General features: G+C 37.6%; 1 protein-coding gene across 2 annotated transcripts in view; it reads right to left on the reverse strand.

Moving 5' to 3' along the window:
- LOC118161492 (macrophage mannose receptor 1-like) overlaps positions 1-21,814 on the reverse strand; it is a 62,594-nt gene that overhangs the window by 30,395 nt on the left and 10,385 nt on the right. For both annotated transcript variants that reach the window (XM_035316920.1, XM_035316921.1), the window contains 7 exons: positions 20,254-20,414; positions 18,114-18,227; positions 15,676-15,822; positions 10,954-11,136; positions 5,351-5,508; positions 2,032-2,145; positions 602-717 (listed from right to left, as the gene is read on the reverse strand). In XM_035316920.1, coding sequence (XP_035172811.1) covers positions 602-717; positions 2,032-2,145; positions 5,351-5,508; positions 10,954-11,136; positions 15,676-15,822; positions 18,114-18,227; positions 20,254-20,414 — 993 coding nt within the window. The remainder of the gene's footprint in view (positions 1-601; positions 718-2,031; positions 2,146-5,350; positions 5,509-10,953; positions 11,137-15,675; positions 15,823-18,113; positions 18,228-20,253; positions 20,415-21,814) is intronic.

Here is a 21,814-nt window from a genome sequence, read left to right on the forward strand (position 1 = left end):
AACAAGTAAGAGAAAGTGTAAAGCACTGAGTCAATTGCAGGTGCACTGAGCTTCGTTTCTTAACCCTATCTCCTTTTCACAATATGCCATATTCGATAATGTGTATCAGCTGCTCAGAAATTTAGCACACTCTGAACCTTGATGGAATTGTGATGGGTTTTCAGGCACCAAGTCCTTCCACCCTCATTTAGATTCTCATTTTAACTTTGAAAAAGTAGCTCAGTTCTGAGAAGAGCAGCTAGATGAAACTGTTGTTCTCTTGCCCATTCAACTAACTTTTGAGAAGAATTCAGAATCATTCTGTGTACTACACTCAAGTAAATCCATCCTCAATCCACTGCAATTAAAGAAAGAAAATAAAGTTCTATTATTTTCCTCAGCAAAACCACCTATAGCAATGATTTTACAGCCATTGCCTATTTTTACTATGAACTGAATTCCTGGATTTGAATACATATGCAAAAACTTAGAAATTCTTTATCTTCAGATATCTGTCCTCTCAAGCAAGATTTTCATCCAATCAGAATCTTTATTTTGATATTCCGATGATGTTTGATGTTAAATCCTCAGGAGGCCCCTCATGCAAGCAGTTTTCACATACCTGTCTTCAACAGTTGCTAAAAAAGCCTTATGCCTTTCACAGGTTTGATTTGCTTGAGAAAATGATACAAATGTATTTCCAATGAAGTAACAATAAAAGCCATGTCTTTTCCAGCCCTGTGAAAATAAACATGAAGTGATCATATGTTATACCTTTTCTAAACTGCTTATCAACAATAAATGAAAAATGTAAAAAAATATGAAAAAAAAATATTTATGACATTGTCAGCTAACCATTGGACAAAGGAACAACTGAACTGGAAAAGCCAGAGTGGAAACAGCCCAAAACAAAGTTTTTAAAGTTTTGATTCATAAAATAATTTTTGGTATATAATGAATTAATAAATCAGTGCTTTTCACTTCTATAAAGGCATGAGAGGCTTTGTTGTAGGCCTTCAGTGCTCACTGTTGGACTATCTGGCACATAAGCATGCAATCATGAAAATGCTCATGAGAAGTAAATATCAGTTTGTCTTTTCAGAAAGGGAATGGCACCTCAAACATGGTTGGTTATTATTAACTACCTTTAACACTCTTTTCTAATGTTTTATCAGTCAAATGTCATTAGCTCAGGAATATCCTTATGGAGGAATAGTTTGCTGTGACCCAGCTACAATTCACACAAATTTTCCCAGATGGTCTTAAATTTGTCACCAAGGAGACTTCTTTTTCTACCAGTATGCACTTAGTTCTCTAGACAAGAACAGCAAACATAAGCATTAGGATCACTTTATCTTCTCCCAGGGACTCTTTCACAAATACAGGGAATTAATATCAAAGAATTCTCTGTGGCTGTGTAGAGCAGACTTTGGGGGAAAGGATTCCCTATGACATAAGACGTTACAGTCGGTTTTTTGGAACCACTTGTGTCAACAGAACATTACCAAGTGAGCAGTAGATCCACTGGCAGTTCAGAAAGAGCACAGTGGATCTATTTTGCTTAGGCACTGGTAAAAAATTCTTTGAAGTAAGGAGCACTGCCAGAACAACATGAAGACAAGCACACCCTTACTGTTGTGAATAATATTGAACAAATTGTAGGTAGAGCTGAAGAACAATTGTAGGTAGAACTGAAGAACAATTGTAGGTAGAGCTGAAGATCAACTGCTGCTGCAAGCCTATTTCTTATGAAGGCCTGAATGCCAATCACTGAAAAATAGTCTACTGCAGGGACAACATGTTTGAATTTTGTTTGAAGTTCTGGAAAACTAGAGGGAACATCAAGAGTCAAATGACAGTCAGAGCCTGGATTTATTAATACATATCACCTCGCCCATCTGTCACTGAAATGAGAAGGCCAACTGTTCTAAAGATGACAAAACAGAACCCATTTTTTGCCTCTCTGTTCTTGCAGAGCCATCCAGGTGCTATTTTCTCCTCCTAGTCATTCCTAGCAGCCTGCCCAGCTCTGACAACTTTTCCTTTACTTACTCTCTGGCAGCCTGTGTCAATAGTTTCCTCTTCTGTTGGAGCTTCTGACATGGGTTTCCTTTTACAGATGTAGCCAATTTTCTTTTCACAAGAATGGTCTGCCCAAAATCCATCCTGAACATCAGAACACAACAACACAGTCAAGTTGGATTTAGTTTTCAAAGAATGTGCTCGATGCTTTTAAGTATATAATGACTTTTTTCTACCTTTAAAGGAAGCAAAACCTACATGTAACTTCAGTAGTAGCCATTCATTCCAACCTCTGTTCTTCTACGGAGGCTGATTCACCACTGACTTACACTTTCCTTCATTATTAACCCTGCTGAAAAATGAATGCTTTGAGGTGGCAACAATACACTGTCTTTACAAAGACTACTAATTTAATAACCATGCAAAAGGCAAGGGAGATCACAGAATCATGGAATGGTTTGGGCTGGAAGAGACGTTAAAATTCATCCAGTTTCAACCCCATGCCATGGGCAGGGACACCTCCCACCAGATCAGGTTGCTCAAGGCCCCATCCAGCCTGGCCTTGAACACCTCCAGGGATGGGGCAACCACAGCTTCTCTGGGCAACATGTGCCAGTGCCTCACTACCCTTTGAGTTAATAATTTCTTCCTTATATCTAATCTAAATCTACCCTCTTTCAGTTGAAAACCATTACCCTTTGTCCTGTCACTTACACTCCCTGACAAAAGAGTCCCTCTCCTGCTTTCATGTAGGTCCCCTTTAGGTACTGGAAGGAAGATGTCATCTCTAATTGCAGAAATGCAGTTACAACAGAAAACTGAAGACTTCATTGTAACAACTCCTTAGAAGATGCAGAAAGTTCCTTGTAAAAGTTAGTATTAAGATTGTTACTCGCCAAAAGAATGGAACCGTATATGACCCTATAATTGTGTAAGTTAGACAAAGCACCTACATCCTTGTCTAACACTGCCATAGCCACTGCCCAGGAAGCACAGTAAGTGAAGTACAAAAATCCTTGTGCCCTTAAGAATCTCTTTGTTTGGTTACTATGTATACCATGGCCTGGTTGTCGTGGAAGAAATGCACATTTACACCCTTGTCACCAGAGCATGACCACTACAGCAGTGGAGAAGAATTTTAACAGAGATTATAACCTCACCCCAACTTTGGCCCAAAGAGAACAACCCCAATAAACACACACAGCTCTTCTCAATTTGTATGTTGTAGCCTACACAGTCCTTCCTCTTTCATGTATATTACTGTGGTTTTGCTCTCCCAAGGTTGTTATTCCAGTTCTTCATTTCTTCCTGGAACTGGTGATGTGGTCTCTTCTTCACTTTCTGCTAATGCTGTACTTGCTAACTCCTCCATGCCCCTAACAGCCAGATGTGTCACAGGGCTGGCTCCCTCTGCACTCAGTCTCACCTTCTGAACTGGTGTGTTTGTGCACCAGAACAAAGCAGACACACAAATCGGCTGCATGCATAAACACCTCTGTTGCTCTTGATAGCACTAAACCTCTTGGGAAAAAAATCCTAATTTCCCTAAATTTAATGAAGTCTCCTTTTTTGAGTCCATTAGTCCATATTGCTACCCTCACACCTTTGGATTCACTTTCCTTCAAATTTTCTTCCATCTTGAATATCTGTTCTGGTTTCAGCTGGGAGGGAGGTAATTTTCTTCATAATGCTGGTAGGGTGCCCTGTTTTGGAGTTAGTAGGAAAATAATCTTGATAACACGCTAATATTTTAGTAGTTGTTGAACTGTGCTTATACTAAATCAAGGACTTTTCAGCTTCTCATACTGCCCTGTTAGCAAGGGGACTGGGGGTGCATCAGTCAGCTGGTGGTAAGCAATTGCATTGTGCATCACTTGCTTTTTGTATTCTTTTATTTTTGTTCTCCCCCACCATTCTCTTTCGTATTAAACTACCCTTATCAACCCATGAGTTTTTACCCTTTTTCCCCCTTCCCATTATGCAAGAGGGGAGTGAGCAAATGGCTGTGTGGTACTTTGCTGCCTGCTAGGTTAAACCACAACAGTCTCTCAAATAGCTTCTCATTCTGAGTTAATAAATACTGAAGTCTTTCCATATTTTGGGGGATATTTGCCATTAAATATATTTATGTCATTAAATAGTGTACTTCCCAGGAAGTATACTCAGGAGTTAAAAAATAAAAGACTTTTTTTCCCACAATATCAATGACAAATACAGAAATATACAAATACAAAACAAGCAATATTTGTGTATTTGTTCCTTATGTATGATAGAATATTCTAAGACTTGATATTTGATAAATATGGGAACTACAAGCAAGAACTAAAGTTTCATTTATCTTTTCTTTAATTTTGCTTCTGCGCATGGGCTTGCCTGTGAGGTAAGCTCTCTACAGTCTTCCAGCCAGTTGGGAAAAGTCTGTAGCTCTCCTCTTTTAGAAGTGCACTCACCAAATGTACAGCCCTCAAGTGTTAATTTTGCTAAATAAGAAGATGCCTTTGATATGGGTAAATGCTCTTTTTTTCTCCTGATAACATGGTAAACCCTCAAGGAGGTGCTAAGTTCAATATTTTTAATTATCACTAGGAGGAAAAATATGGTTTTGCAACACCACACTGTCTGACTTTTATACCAGATGATTATCTCAGTTCCTATAGTACACCTAGATATTGATCATTGCTATACTCCTAAAGGAAGCCTTTTCAAAACAGCCTTGTAACTGGAGGCACATGGTCACTGAGGAAAGGCTTCCTCTAATGTCATTGCTAAACACTTTGCTCACAGCTTTTCACATGCAGTGCAGATACAAGCATAATACGTAATCTGTCTAGATCCCAGACGCAGGTTTTATTACTTTGCCTAGAAAAAGAAAACAAAGGCTTCTCTTTTGTTCTAAAGATAGTATTTTCCTCTAGCAACAAATAAAGATTGCTAGTGCATTTTCTTAAAGTACCTATATACAACATACTCAGTCAAAGCAGAAAAAAAAATCCAAATGTATCTATTATGTCTTTGTAGATTCCTGAAGAAAATAATTTCTATTTTCACATGCTTCATAATGTAATTACAAGTTTCTTCCAAAGCCCCCATGCAAATACTGAAATCTCTGGACCTTGCATGTCATTTACCTTGAAGGAAAGCTACCACTTCCTTCTTAAAGAAGCAACAACAAAAAACTTTTAGCAAACTTGAATAGGGAACTTTCATCTAAAAAGTAAAACCTAAAAGAGTCTAAAATGGGCTGCTTCAAATAGCAATGTCCCCCACTCCTGTGTTCTTGCATAGAAAAAATCCTGAAAGACAAATTAAATGATAAGATAATTAGGTCAATAGCTACACATGACTTTACCTTTCCCTTTATAACAACACAGTCCTCTTGCCTGTTGTTTGCATGCGTGGGCTCTCCACGAAGCCACTTGGTGTACGTGACAGGTGTCCCATCACTCCATTCGAAATACATCTGAACCTTGAAGTCATTCAACCCAATCCACAGTTCATCATCTGGCTCTAAAACAAGATTAACAAGATTGATAACAGTCCTTTTATATGATGGGAACTTATCTTCATGGAACAGCAAAGAATTTATTCTTAGGAAGGCTAAAAGGCAGTCACAGGAAATTAAATCTCCCTGTTTCATAAAGACAGCACACCATTTCTCATATACCTACTCTAGTCATCAGGAAAGACCACTCACTCTAGTGGCAATGCAATAAAAGTGTTTAGCTTTGTATAAAACAGCACATTTACTCTCTGTGTTGAATTATGATGTAGCACTATTTGGTTTGTTCTCATTTTCCAGCTAAAAACCCTTGTATAACATAAACAAGATATGACAACACCTAAAGAAAATTCTACTTTCTGTTTTCCTCTTACCTTTAGTACAGCAAAGTAGAAGTGCCATCTTTTCTAATGCTTACACACCCAGTGCTGTGTTTTAGAGTTAACAATCAAAGTACTTGCAAGTCTTCCCATTACATGTTCCTATATTTCATTTCATTCCAGACCAAAATGAAATTCATGTAGTTACTGGACTTTTTTTAGTTCACGGTAGGGTAAACTACTGGTTTTTAGCTGGAAGTGCAGGGATAATCAAGTACTTTACAGTAGATATATCTTGGAGGTTTATTTTTCAGTGCTTAAAATTATCTACGATACTGCTACTATAATGATCATTATCTAATTTTCTTCTGAAGAAAAAAAATCTATTTGAATATGGAAAAAAATGGGCATTTAGAATGTGAACTCAATCATCATCAAAGGGAATTCCTTTGTAGTACTGATTTTATGACTTTGTTAAGTGCATTTATTATGAGAAGCATAAAAGAGATTTAATTCCATCATTAGCAGCATGGTAGAACTGTACTTTGAAGTAAATGTACCTTTGTGGAGAGAAAAAATCATAGACTGATTGATATCTGAATATGACTGCAGTAAAAGGCCTGCTTTCCTTCTGGTATGTCCCTGTTTTTAAGGTCTGCTATAGAACTCTGTCATCAAGCCTATACTAAAGGCAGTATAGATGTCTCCTTTGGTCCACAGCACCATGAATCAGAACACACTGACCAGCTACACACACAATCCTTCCCTTGGCTAACATTCATTCCAAGCAAAATGTGCACAACACTCAGAGGTCTTTCCTGTTCACAGTTTGTTCCCACAGTTCTTCCTTCCTGAATTAGTCTTCCTCTAACATCTTCTACCCAGACTGACCACAGTCAACTTGACAATGGAATCACCCATGAAAATTAAAAATGGGATTGTGAGTCCACCCATAAAGATATCTGCTGGTAGAGTGGTCTCTGAATGGAAGCTGGAGCTGTTTCTATTCTGTTACTGCTGTCACTAGCAACAGAAGTCTGCAAAGCACTGTTAAAAGTCATCTCCCTTAAGGCAATCCTTTTCTGATAACACTTTTTGGATGGAGGTTTTAATAGACACCCCCACAACTTAAAACTCTCCTGTGACATTTCTCCCATCTGCTAGATAGAAGAACATGGAGGCTTCCTATTCTGACAAATTGAGTTCCTGCAAAAAAACACCCTCCCAGTGTGTCACTTTAATGGAGTCACCTCTCTCCTTTCTGTTTCCCTCCATTTCCCTTCCTGTCTTTATTATACCTGAATACAATCAGTCCTCATAGCTCATCCGTACTGACCTTACCATCTCTCCCCCAATACCAAGGGCTCAGACTCACAGGACACCAGGTCCATTTTCAACAGTCACCTTTACCCCTTCTTCCAGACTGCACTTCACATTCAGAACAATACACCTCAGTACCATTCTTCAAACTCTCCTCTGATACCAAAACTGAAGCTTCCTCTTATTTCACTGCCCATCATGCTCATTAATGTCTTGTTCCCTCTTTAGCTGCTGTCTTCCATGCTCTCTATTTTTTTATTTGTTTATCTGTAAAAAAAAATAATAATAATAAAAAATAAAAAAATAAAAAAATCTGACTGTGTTTATTATTTGGCACCCAGGACAACATAGGTCCATAGCAAGAAATCCTAATGTGGTGGGCTCATACCATGGTAATACCAACAAAAAACTGCAATCCATAACAAAACATTTACATCTAAGTCAGCTAAATAAGCCACGTAAATCAGAAATCACCTAGTATTATTGAAGCCACTTCCTACATCACATTTTCTCCTCTGAAGAAGAAATGCTGTCAGAGACTCACGATCTTCTCTAAAGCCAGGTGACTAAATACCAAGATTTTTTTTTCCACAGCCACATTATAAATGAGTTATTTCCCCCTCTCTCAGATATGCACTGGGCCACATTTGTGCAACATCAGACGTTGCACTTCTGTGTAAACATATACAATGCACTTCTCTTTTATTCTTCATGTTCCTCTCTAAAGTTCTCCTTTGTGGGTGATGCCAAGAAAAACTGAAGAAGCTTGGCTGCTACATCAATACTTATCTCATTGTACCCCTTACTGCTTGGCTTCATCACGGGACTGTGAATTGCTTGGTGTGAAGATGGACTTTTGTTCTGTTTGTACAGCACTTTTGTAGCAGAGCTTGATGCAGACAGGATTTTCTAGGCACTGAAATACAGCGTTCTCATCTCAGTGGTGAGCAATGGCAATCTGATACTGTCTTACAAATGCCTTAAAAGGCTTCTTTGGTAGTTCCAGTTTTCCCCCTCTGAAAAAAATACTTTCAAAATAGTCTGTTGCAGTGAGTGTGCCATATGTGAGAGGCCTGGTTTCCTTCAGGACTATATGCCTTTCAGAAACATTCGCTTTTACAAAAAGAGTGCAGTGCAGTCAGTCTTGGAAAGGCCTTTGGAAAAGGCATTAATCTATCTGTGAAATGATCAGCTTCCAAGGAATATGGTGAAAACGCATCTAATTTCCTTTAGAGCCTAACTTATTTCAAATGTCTAATGCCTCATCAAGAAGTCTCACCTTTCCTAATTGCCTCATTTGAAAGAATAGAAGTTTCATGCAAAAAAGTGGTTGGGACCCAATGGAATTCATCCCAGGGGCCCCAGAGAGCTGGCTGATGTCATCACAAAACCTTTCCCAATTATTTTTCAGCAGTTTTGGGAATCTGGAGAGGTCCCTGTTGACTAGCTGGCAAATGTTGTTCCAATTTTCAAGAAGAGACTGAAAGAAGATGCTGGTAACTACAGGCCTATCAATCTGATTTCAGTGCCTGGAAAAATTATGAAGAAAATTATTCAAAAACACCTGAAGGAAAATGCAGTCGTTGGTCACAGCCAACACAGGCTCACAAGAAGGTCCTGCTTAACAAACTTCCTTTTATGACAAGGTCACCCATGTAGTTGACCAAGGAAAGCCAGCTGGTGCAATCTCTTTGGATTTCAGTAAAGCTTTCAATACTCTTTCCCATGGTATCCTTCTGGACAAAAGGTCCAGCATAAAGCTTGAGAAATACGTAATATGATGGATGAACAACTGGCTGACAGATCAGGCTGAAAGAGTTATAGGAAATGGGGTGACATCAGGCTGGCAGCCATTCACTGATGGGGTTCCCCAGGGCTCCATTTTAGGGCCAGTTCTCTTCAATGTTTTCTTAAATGGCTTGGATGCAGGACTTGAAGATAGACTAAGTAAGTCTGCAGATGACACTAAATTGGGAGGAGCTGTTGATTGTGACAAGGATGGAGAGGCCTTGCAGAAAGATCACAGAATCATCTAGGTTGGAAGAGACCTCCAAGATCACCTAGTCCAACCTCTGACCTAACACTAACAAGTCCCCCACTAAACCATAATCTTGACAAATAAAAGGCCTGGGCAATCACCAGCTATATGAAGTTTAACAGCAAGTGCCAGATTCTGCACCTGGAAAGGTGCAACCCTGACTGTATGTACAGACTGGGGGTCGAGAGGCTGGAGAGCAGCCCTCAAGAAAGGAATCTGGGCGTTTTGGCCAATGCCAAGCTTAACATAAGTAAGTGGTACGCCTCCTGCCAGCCAGGAGGGCCCAGTGTACCCCAGGGTGCATCAGGCACAGCGTGGCCAGCCAGCTGAAGGAAGGGATTGTCCCACTCTGGTCTGTGCTGGTGTGGTCTCGCATCAAATACTGTGTGCAGTCTTGGGCACCAAAATATGAGGAGAATTCAGTACTATCACAGGGTGCCTAAAGGAGGGTGACAAAGATGGTGAAAACTGTAGAGTACAAAACATATGAGGAGTCCTGAAGTCATTTGGGTTGTTAAGCCCAGAGAAAAGGAGACTATGTGGAGGCCTTATGGCAGCCTGCAGCTTCCTCATGAGCAGAGTGGAAAAGCAGGTGCTGAGCGCTGCTCTCAGGTGACAGAGACAGCATGGAGCTGGGACAGGGGAGGGTCAGGCTGAGTTTTATGAAAAGACTCTTCACTGAGAAGGTGGTTGGGCACTGGAAGAGGCTCCCCAGGGAAGTGGTCACAGCACTGAGCTTAACAGAGTTCAAGAAGCATTTGGACAATGCTCTCAGACACATGGTTTGATTTTTATTGGGTGGTCCTATTTGGAGCCGAAGTTGGACTCAATGATCCTTGTGGGTCTCTTCCAACTCAGAATATTCTATGATACTATGAATGTGAGGACAAGCACAAGTTGCTATGGAGTTGGACAGGATGCAAAACTAAAGCATGCCAGCTGTTTTATGATTGCTGCTCCAAGACTGCTGTTAAGTTGCCCAAGGCAGCTTACTGCACTTTTAGTGAGGATAAACTAACTGACACTTACCTGGCATTAAAAGCACACACAGGATCAGTTACTGCAATGAAACAAACACAGATGTGAACATGCGTCCCTCATCAAAAAGTCATGTCTGAGGCTAAATACAAAATCAGGTCCATGTAAAGCAATAGCAACTACTAAATTGCCTCAGCATCAGAATGGTTGTTTCTCACCTAAGGAACACACAGCATCTGTGGCTTAACTAGTCTTGCAACAACCTGAGTGTGTGAGCACCTAAATACCACATTTCAGATGAGACACATCTGAGTTCACATACTGGGACAGACAGCTTCCTTTTTCAGAAGAAACTCAAGTGACATGACATGAAATATAGGAACATGGCAGTGCTGGTAACAGGATCCACATCTTCCCAAATTCTCACCAAAAAAAAAATTGTTTCCCCTCACCCATCTTTGCAGACTGTTAGTAAAAGTTCTTCCAACTTCTGAAAAGGTTATAAATTGCTTAATCTGTATAAAAGGAGGTAGAAGCAGACCCAGAGATACAGGAGCCTGCGTTTGATGCAAGTCTTAACACTGAGCACAGCTTTTCCATGACAGCATAGTCTGTGTAGTTTTAATTCTCATATTGGTATTTTTCTTCCAAAGATTTTTGAAGTTTAAAATTCTCCTTCTGTACTCTGTGATCAAGACTATTTTTTAAAAATAAATTTCCTTAGTAGATAAGACTTATTTTAAACTCTTTATTTTCTTAGAATAAAAGTCATTATGCTATTGCAAAAAAATACTCACGGTACCCAAGCTGAGAAATAACAAAGCTGTACTCTTCAACGTTATGGATGCTTGCCAGATCCCCATCCTCCTTTCTACAAGATGTTAAGGCATCTTTCCATATTTTGGGATCCCTGTGAATTCTGTAACAGTGACCAGCATATGATATCCATTGATCAGGACATCTAATAGGCACATTAGTCTCTGAAAAGAAAAATAACCATGAAGAATTTTAGGATTCTATTCTCAACTAAAGACTGAAAATTACATAAGGAAAGATTTAACAAACAAATAAATTATATCTTTTCTAGACGAACAATTGCAGAGTTGAAAAATATGTAAAAGAAGCATAATGTACAAGTATGACCAAAAGTTAAAACTTCCAGATTTTTTTTAAGAACAATACAGTTGCAAACAAGTGCTTGAAACTTGTGAAAAGAAAGATTTAAACTGACCACAAAAACACACTTTTGACCCTTATAAGCATTCATGTATACCAAAATATAAAGTTTACAGAGCTGTGCTCTGTCACTTTCCTGTACTCACATCAGCATGACTCTTCATTCCCCATGCTGCATAGAACCTAATAGGAACCTAGGCTTACAGAAGGTATATAGGAAGGTGTTTTTTTGTCTTTTTTTTTGGTGTGTGTGTGTGTGTATGGTTTGTTTTGTTTTTTTCCTTTCCTCAGCAGACTTTTAGCATTTTATGGATTAGCCACATTTGCTAGATTAGCGAATAAAAAAACCAAAATGATTCTATAAGATCGTGCACAAATCCAGATAAGAACACTGCTTTAGGAGTTTTTTAAAAGCTCCATTGAGAAAATTACACTGTCAAAGTAAATGATCTATGCTTTAAAAATTGCTTTTAGAAGTTCAGCAGAACAAAGCAGAGTACTGCCAACAACCACCCTGCTGTTCAGCAAACAATTCAGCCTGAGGAGAAGTGCCATCCAAATGTATAATCAACAGAATACCACTGTTACAGAAACAAATTATGACTCTTGAAGCATTTTATTTTTAATCTGCAGACGGGTTCAGCAAACACCAATATAGAGAGTAGAACAAGGACAGCAGGTTTGCAGAAATTCTGTTGGCAAAATAAACTTATATATGTTGGGGAAGGAGAAGCGATGAGTTTCTATAGGACAGGGGAGTACATTCCATGGAAATATATAAGTAGGCATCCAAGTCACGATCAGTCATGCCCAGCTTGCAAATATGTACCCTGTTTCAGCTGGAGTATGCTGACAAGTAGAAGGTACTCAGTGTCAGAACCCAGATTTAAACTACAGCTATAGTTTACAGCTATAAACTACTTGGCTGCCTGCAGACCTCCTCAAAAAAGCACCAGCATCTTATCAAAAGGTCAAGTAAAATTGAACTTTGTCACCCCGGATCTCAGTGCATGGTTGGAGCCCTGTCACTCCTGCCACAGAACCAACTGGAGTAGAGACTAGGGAAACTGCGGAAAGACAAACTGATTGCTTTTGGTGTTCTTCAGAGAAATGACACAGATGTGGCAAATGCTGTTGCAGAGGCTTGTCCAATGCTTTAAACAGCCGCCTAATTTGTCTTATGTCTGCTGTCAACTCTGAGCATATGGATTTTACAGTGCTTTGCTATAACAGTCAGTGAGCAGCTCTTAAAAAACAAACAACAAAAAAAAACACTAGGCTTATATGCACCTTCAACACACTCCATGCACCCTTGTGCATTAAACAGAATAGATCAGAAATCAGCAGTTCAGACAGGGCTACAAAGAGAATTACAAAGGTCTTTATTCCCCACTAAATCTATGAGAGTTTGACTAAATCTGTGAGAGCCAGACTGAAGGAGACTGCAGGACTATTACTGTTAACACTAAAGCAGCTATGGCAGGCTGGGAGACTCTTTTGGTTGTAAATCCAATAACACCAGGGAATTTGTTGCAGGCAGAGAAACAGGAATAGTAGATGACAGTTCAGCTTTTTTTGGTGGTCTTATTGGGTTTCTTTTGGTGTTATTGAATGACACAGCTGGGCATTTCTCAGTAAAAGAAAGCCTTCAGTTCTTCATTTCCATTAGTCAGCAATGAACTCTGTGCTTCCCTCTTCTTTTAAAGACAGCGCTCAGTGATACAAGGCCATATGATATATTTTTCGTCTTAAAAGAAACTGGTACTAAACCCTGAACTTCAACTGACTTAAGCAAAAGAAGCAAGGCAAATTAAAACAAATAAGATGTAACAAAGGGAATCATGCTATTGTATAAAAATGTTATCCCAGATGACTACCTGATGAATACTGTGGAATAGAACACCATACAGAAACGAAGCAGAGATTGTTTTTTTCCCTCAAAAACAGAACAAATAATTTTGTAACCTATAAGCTTGGCTTGCTGAAGGCTGAAGATCTCCCAGTGATTGACTTGTGTGTCTATGAGGGTGAAAGCACTAGCTGAAGTTTTAATTTAGGCATTAAAATTTCTCTCTCACACATCCATTCTCTGCAGTCTGATATGAGAGAGCTCACAGAGCACTCACAACAGTTACACTAAGAGCATTTAATTCTCTCACAGATATTTGATTTTATGAAATATTTGGAAACTTAATACTTTAAGATCATTGCACATTGTCCAATTGGGATAAAATCTATTTTGTCAGTCACTTGGTGGAGGTAGACAGTCAACCAGCCTTTCCGTAGAAAATGAAGTTAAAAAATAAGAAAGTTATGCAACTGAAATTAACAGGTTCTTATTGATCCACTTTGCTGTATTACAGGGCAAATGCTTTGAAGCCATACGATTCTACATGACTTAATGTATATAATGATGTGGCCCCCTGCTGGAAAGAAACTTTTTCTGGGAAAAAAGATTCTAGAAATATTTTTCTCTACTTTCTTGGGGATACAAGCATGATTATATTTTGTTGTAAAGTGTTCTTTTATCCCACGGTATTTATACTGCTTTGTTGGACTTAACTGTAGTGTTAAAATAAAAATGGATTGCCTTTGCATTTAATGCATACGCTGCTAAGTGCATGCATGAATTTGTGATTAAATTATATTTTGACTCAGGAACCCTAGTCAGGAAAACATCATCTGCCAGGAGTTTTCCTTTACATCATTAGAAGCTGAGGGCACTTAACACCTTGCATGATTGCACACTTATTCTTTTTATGACTTCCTCCCACAGGACATTTTGGAATATAGTTTCTGATGTGAACCACCACCAATCTCTGTTTAATCTGTCACCTCACCATGTTTACTCAGTAATTTTCTGAACAACTGAAAACTTTTGTCTCTTTGGTGTTCTTCCTCCAAATTATTGATGCACTTGCGGTGTGGGAGGGAGGGGATGAGTTAAAGCCTAATGCATAAGAAAGAAGTGGCCATTAGCCCTGAATTAAAACTTAATTTAGACTGAATTTAAAACAAAATAAAATAGCAGCCAGAACTAAATCAGTATTATATGCATCAGTGGCTAAAGATGGATGTATGAATCTGAAAAGCTGAGCAGTAGCTAAATGAACAAACTAAGACAACCCAAATTAATTAAGCTATCTGGTTATCAGATGTATACAAATACTAACAAAAAAATTAAATTTAATTCAGGAAAGCATTAAAATATGCACTAAAGTCTTTCCCAACCCAGACAATAAATATGTTTGATTTAAATACTAATGTATTATTTAATTAATATTAACTAATTTCAATATTTAGTTAACGATACACTAGCTCATTCTTGTGTTCTTTTCTCCTTGCAATAAAGCAAAACAAGTTTGCCAGAAGGCTGTTCAAAGTGCTTTTGACTGGACTGGTTGTATATTGGCTATGGCAGGAGAAAATATTTTAAAATGTTTTTAAGCTGAATATTTTGGAAATTCAGCAATTGACATCTGGTTTGCCAATAATGTATATTAATAAATGGACTGGAAATAGGGTAGTAGTTTGTCTGCTTCTAAAACCTATGCAAAATTATGTCAATGGATTTGGGAGACACCTGTATGTTCTAGAAAGATAAAGAAACTTGGAAATAAGGGATAAAAGAAGGAAAGAGTGAAGAAACAAAGGAAGAAGCTAAAAGGTAAATTATAGAAATAGGTAATCAGGTCTAAATAAAACTATGAGATCCTCTCACTGGTTTCTTTCTCCAGTGTACCTTAAGCAAGTACCAGAATTACATTTCTTCTGAAAAAGTGCCTTTATCTATATAATTTAAATAATTTTAAAATTAGGTGAAATAGTTTTTATACATATAATAATTTTGTATGTATGTATATTTTAAATACTTTAAAATAAGTGTTTATAAATATCAAGAGAATTTTTTAAAATTCCACTACCAACTTGCACTGTGAAACTTACTTTGTTTCATAAGTAGAACAAATGACAAGAAGAAATAGATGTGTTTCAATGAGAACATGAGGCTTTAGATAATCACACACTTTTTTAAAACATTCATTTACCTTTTATTCTATCTACAAAAATTAACAGTTCTGTTTGGTTTTGGAAAGAGAACTCAACCATTTCTGCAATTTAGAAAAGCTTCTGAAAAAAGATGCCTACACAGGAAGTAGTGAGGCCAGAATAAAGGGGAAGTACACACTGTTCACTTTTACATTGAATCTTGGCCAAGCCACATTCTGCACAGATATAACTTTGCTCAGTTTTACCATGTGCAATAACAAATACCTATTAGAATTATAGATTAAAAAAAAACACTGGCCATTAATTATTTGTTAGGGGATTATTACCAAACCTACCTGTAGGAACAATGAAGGATTCTAAAGTTGCATTTCCTCGTTTACAAATGTAGCCAAGTTTCTGACTGCATTCCCGATTCTCCCACTTAGCACCTTTGCCAGGATTTAATGCTGCACAGATTTTTCCAGGTTCTGGAGAAGGATATCCTTCAATAACAATAAAAAAAAAAAAAAAAATATTTAACAATAATAACCAAATATAAGCACCTCGTGGTTACACTTCCAATTGCTCACATATTCTAAGTTGTTCCATGCCTTAATTAATTATAAGATATGTTAATATACTGGCAACTGTAATTCTCAACAGTCCCTTAGCCTAAACAATGTAGCTCGTTTCCCTTAGCAGATACTCTTCTCATAGCAACCACAAGCTGAGATATTTATCCAGTTTACAATTTTCAACCTCTTCACAGGCTCAAAGTCTCAATGTAAGGTATTACAGTGCACATACTTCATTTGTTTTTTCCCCTTTCTCAGCTCCGGAATATAATCTTCAGGTGAAAATCTGTTCAGTAAGCTAGTCAAATTCTGCAGTTAGTATAAAAGACATAAAAATAGTAAGTGGTTATGCTGGTAACGTGAACTTCTTGTCCACTTGTCTAAACAACACAACAGTGAGATATTTGGCTTTCTTCAGTTGAAGATTAGCATTAGCACTAACAGGAACATCTAGAAGGAAAGCAAAAAGTGTAGAATACAGCACATTTCTGCAGTAAACTGGATGAACTTTCCAAGATCTGGTCTATGATTAAACTTAACATGGATTTTCTTTCATATCTCAACAAGTTGCTACACCACATAACAAGGAAGTGATGGAATGGCTCAACAATAAATACAGCAAAACAGTAATTTCTAGTATGCAAGATTCAGTGAAATTTTTCCAATGTCATTATTATTTCATTTTACCTTAAATTACAGTCCTTACCATGGGAGGAAAAAATACTTTTATGTCAAGAACAAAAATTTTGATTGGTTTAATGCATGAGAAAAGCTCAGCTGTTGGCAGTTAGCTCTCCCAAATGCCTAACCAGCATAACTTTAGTTTAAATGTTGATAACTTAGCTCCTTTGTTGCAGATTTTTTTCTGTTATCTATTTAAGGCTAGTGAGATGGAAGAATGTGAAGCTTCCACAAATTCTTTTAAAACATCCTAGTAGAAGAACAGTCAACTCTTGAACATCTGGGAAAATGGGGATGAGAAAAAGATAGGCTGACCAAAGTAAAACTGTGAAGGACATATTACAAGCATAAAATTTGTTAGATAGACATAAGAGTATCACCTTCAAATAAAATTAAGAAACTTAAAGGGTTAAAGAGAAATGGAGCCCATTTTGGTTACTCCAAAACTCATATAATTCTTTGCAGGATAGCTGAGGTTTGTCAGCAGTTTTAACAACCATGAACAGCTTCCCTTGCTGATTTGGCTCTGTCTCACAAACAGGTTTCCTCTACTCTTTGTTACATGCAGATTCTCACCTGTGCTCTTAGAAGACAGACCTATAAATACCCTCACAGCAACTTGCAGTTCAGCCCATCTGTTTTCCTCATGTGCTCTCTCAATTGGAGAGCTATTTATACAGTGGTTCAATTCATGTCAAAGCTTACAAAGAGGTTTTCTCTACCTAGAATGTAGTTTGGGCTTATCTACACAAGGAAGCTACTGGGTGATAAAATGGAGTTTACACCATAATTTACACCATCACTGCAGGTTAAATACATGTGACATGCTTGGTGAAGATGAAGAGCATTCCCACTGCATAACTTCAGACCTCAACTTTGTACTAGCTTCCAAAGACTTCCTGAATACTCAGGGCAAGGAAACAGGGGTCTTGCTAAAAGTCACCTTAACACAGACACTGCAAATAGTAAACCGGAAAATCACCTCTTCTCTGCTGATGGCATAAGAGGCTAGCTTTGTAACACCAGCACCAGAGCTTAACCTGCTATGTGCAGGTGTGGAGCAGCTGTTTTGGCTTCAAAGTAACAGCCTAACACGTTCAGTTAACCCAGACCATGCATCAGTTAATCCAAGATGAAAATAAAAATTGAATCATTAAGCAAATAACCAAAACAAACTGGAAAAGAAAGGAATTTAAAAAATAAATAAATGACCAGTTTGAGCACACAAATGAAGACACCCAGAGCATCAGATTTACTCTGTATTCGCGTAGAAATGAAGCAAAGCAAGATATACAGATGGCTTAAAACTTTCCTCTGAATTTGGAGGCTACGATTTGCATCCTAAATAATAAATTACACTCATCATCTATCCGTAGCATGAGGGCTGTCATTAACACTGTTTATGGCCACAGTCAGAATCTTTCAACTTCAAAACAAGGTGAGTAGCAGCAGGACAGTAGAGCGCAAGAGAAGAAATCTGTTATACAAAGACTTTTTTTCTTTCTTTTGAAACCTATTAGAAACACATTTAATCTTACCTGGAACCCAATTTAAGTATCGAAAAGGAGCACCACCAACCCACTGCCATCCACTGTTGAAATTCAAACTGTTAAGACCAAACCACAGAGCTGAGCTCAGCCTGCCAGTCAAACCTAGGTAACAGAGACAAAGAGAGACACTGGCAGTGCACAGCAAGAGCAAACACTCACTTAGAACTTGAAAGCTGAACTCCTTTGGTTCTCCTTTTTCCCAGTACAAGTTTTTTAAACTTTTAACAATATACTTTTGAGGTGGCTATGCTAAACTTGCACAACATGTAGTCTTACATGGCCATACAAAAAGATTAATTTCAGCTTTACAGTTTTCACAATTCCAGGTAGGGAATTGTGTTGGAATGGAAAACAAAATGACATACATGCTCTTTGTAAGCTCATTATCATAAATATGAAGCAAGGTGCAGAATTATAAAATATAAGATGGAAGTTACATAAAAGGAAAAAAAAATAAAAATCAGTTTTCCAAAAAACAAATATGAATTGTTTCCTGCTATGTATTTTCCATCAGTTTTAAATATACAAAATATTTTAAACTAATATTGTAAAGTGTTCATATTTTATCACACTATATTTAAACATGTTCATTCCAAAAATCATCTTTTTAACAGCACACCTTGTGCATTTTCAGACTCATCTGATTTCACTTCTTTAGCCAACTGTAAGTCAGGTTTCCAAATGCTGTTCCAACCTTCTGCTCCACATCTGAAAACCACTTATTATGCTCATGTATGGTCCTACTGAATTCTCTGGTATTATTTATAGTAATTATTAATCAATTGTCTCTCTCTGCTTTGTGTATAAGACTCAGAAGCCTTGCTGGATGACTGCTGATTATTTCTGAATTAATTTATTTCTGCATAGCTTACAGAAAATCATTGCACAACATATATTATTAATTTCTGCTGTTACTGGTGGCATCATGCCAGTAAGCAATTTTGCTCCACGTATTTTAGTTGTCTTTGACACTGTGGTTATGAGCTGCGCGTGAAGCATGGCCAGGTTAAAAGCAGGGGTAAACACTGGAAAAGGCTGCAATGTCATACTGGAGCCTGATCTGGCAACAACACAGTGATGTGTTCCAGTACTACGTCTGTACAAACAAGTGGAGGTTAAGAGAAGCAAAAACTGAGCATGACAGGAAGTCCTGGTTCTGCCAGAATAGTTGCAGAATGAAAAATGGATTTCCACATACATTTGGCAGCAATATATAATAGTCTGCAGTTCAAACATGCCTACTAGTAATTTACTCCTAAATTTCAATGTTCACTTGAGCACTAATTTTAACAATAAATGTATCATAGTAAATAAGACTCAGGTTTTGACCAAATACTTAAATTGAAACAGAAGTTTACACAGAAAAGGCTATGCATCACGTTAAAAATGCATTTACTGAGTACCCAGTCATCCTCTGAATTTACAAAGCACATGTATGTTATATCATAGAAAGGTTTATCTCCCAATTGATGTGACATATTGAAAGTATTTTCTAATTTATTTAATAGATGTAATAGTGGACTGATTCATGTGTGTGCACAGGCTCAGAAGGTAGTAAAGACAGGACTGCCGCTTTACAGAATGCAAATGCATTCAAGCGTGAATTCAGGAGTGAATTTTCTCAGGAGAGAAGTTTGAAAATTACTTTGGGAAAAAATGAAAGAGACTGAAATTAAAACAAGCTATTTGTAAGTCCTCTTGTATGTTGCTTATTTTTCATTCTTTTCATATTTCAGCACATAGCGATGATATAACAGCTTTAATGAAATAGGCCAAAATGCTTACTAGTACACACAGCAAGTGCAGCTTAAAAAAGATGTAATCTTGGTATTTGCCTTTTTGCTTTGAAAACTACTTTGTATTTTCATGCATTCCAAAATTCTTTATTTCTTGCATTGCTTATTTGCTGTTATTTTGCATGTTACTGTAAGTTTCTGGCAATGTTGATTAAAGATAAAATAAGCATTAACTTTCCAATTTTCCAGGTGAATTATTCAAGACAACAATTTAAATCTATTAGTTAACAGAAATGAACAACATACAAACTTTCAAGATGGAACATGCTATATAAGTGCCACTGTTACAATAATTCCCTTTTTTAAAAAACTGCTGGATGATATTTCTCTACCTGTCAGGTATGTTTGTTCATGCAACTCTGTGATGCTTAATAACTCTGCCTTCTGTTGTTGACAGCTTTTTCTTGCTTGGTGCCACGTCAGCGCTGCCTCAAAATTTATCTGATACTGGACATTTGTTAGAGGATCAGTATTCCACAGTGAATCGATATTAACTGTAGGGAGAAAAAGAAATGCTGTAACTGATCACAAATACTAAGTCAGATAAAATATAGAATGAATTGCCCAGCAAAAATACACAAACCTAACAACTGCAGTATAGAACTGGTTTAAAAGGAGTCCCAAGGCTCTCTAATATGTTATAAACCCAGGCCTGAGCTAAACCATGACGATAGCATGAGACAATAGACACATAATGAAACAACCCCATTATTTTCTCTGGTATAACAAAGCTTCTGTTTACAATGGAAGATGAATGGCCAAAGTCATTCCAAAAGAACTGATTTTTAACTATGGAGAAAAACACTACAACCTGACAGACTCATGCTAGCTAAGGTGTACATGAAGCTGTTCTGAGCTAAGAAATCCCTGTTTATTTTACAAATGTTGGGTGCTCTATAAAGTGGCTATGGATTTTCTGAGATAGAGGTAATTAGACCCAAATACCGGATGCAAAATTTCCTTATCAGCATGAGTCTCACACTTTTCTGCAATTCCTGACTTGTCTTATGCATGTATACGATATACTTCCATGCATTCTTCTCTGTCCCATGACTTGACTGAATCTTGTTGAAAACCTGAAGTTGGCAAATCTTGGCAATGTCAAACCATTGAAAATGTCATCCAGCAGGGCCTGACATTAGAAGTGGCCCCAGAAGGAAACACACTCCTCAAACTGTTACAGCCTTTCCTAGCTCATATCAGGTTAATCTCCACAACACAACATAAAACAGCATGATCTTGCTCTGCCAAAAACAGGACCTACTCTAGATCCCAACTAAGTATCACTCCATAAAGTTGCATGACAAAAGTAGAATATAGTAGAGGTCATTGTATGTCTGCAGACAATGGGAAAGGGACTGAAATTCCTGCAGCGTCTATCAGCTCCTTAAGTTGCAAGCTGTGAAAAAGTTAAGAGAAAGGGGTCTTTTCCTTTTTCCGAATTCAGAGATCACAGAAAACATAAGAGTGTAAATAAGAGGAAAACAGTACAATAAACAAAACTCAAGACAAAGGATGGTACATGTTAAATGTCAGCAGGTCAGTAACCAGTTCCACTTTTTCCTGTATTAAATCTGATAGACAATATGAAGTGCTTCTTTTCAAATTACCCTTAGACAACAACATAAATCCATAGTATACTGTAACATAGACACTCAATATGGGAACTTTCATCCAATTATCATTACCCACAAACTAACTTCTATCCAAAGTACTTTGTGACTACCAGAAGCCAAAATTGCTTTGCTACACTGAGTTCTACAAAAGCTTTAATTCCTGGGTCCAAGCACATGCCTGGAATAAAATAGAGATTGTAATATTAAAAGTCTATAATTTGTAAAGAAATTTGTCTCTGACCTGATAGAACGGGTTTTAAAAACCTTGTACAATTAC

Source organism: Oxyura jamaicensis, chromosome 2 (genome assembly GCF_011077185.1).
Source record: "Oxyura jamaicensis isolate SHBP4307 breed ruddy duck chromosome 2, BPBGC_Ojam_1.0, whole genome shotgun sequence".
NCBI classification, from domain to species: Eukaryota; Metazoa; Chordata; class Aves; order Anseriformes; family Anatidae; genus Oxyura; species Oxyura jamaicensis.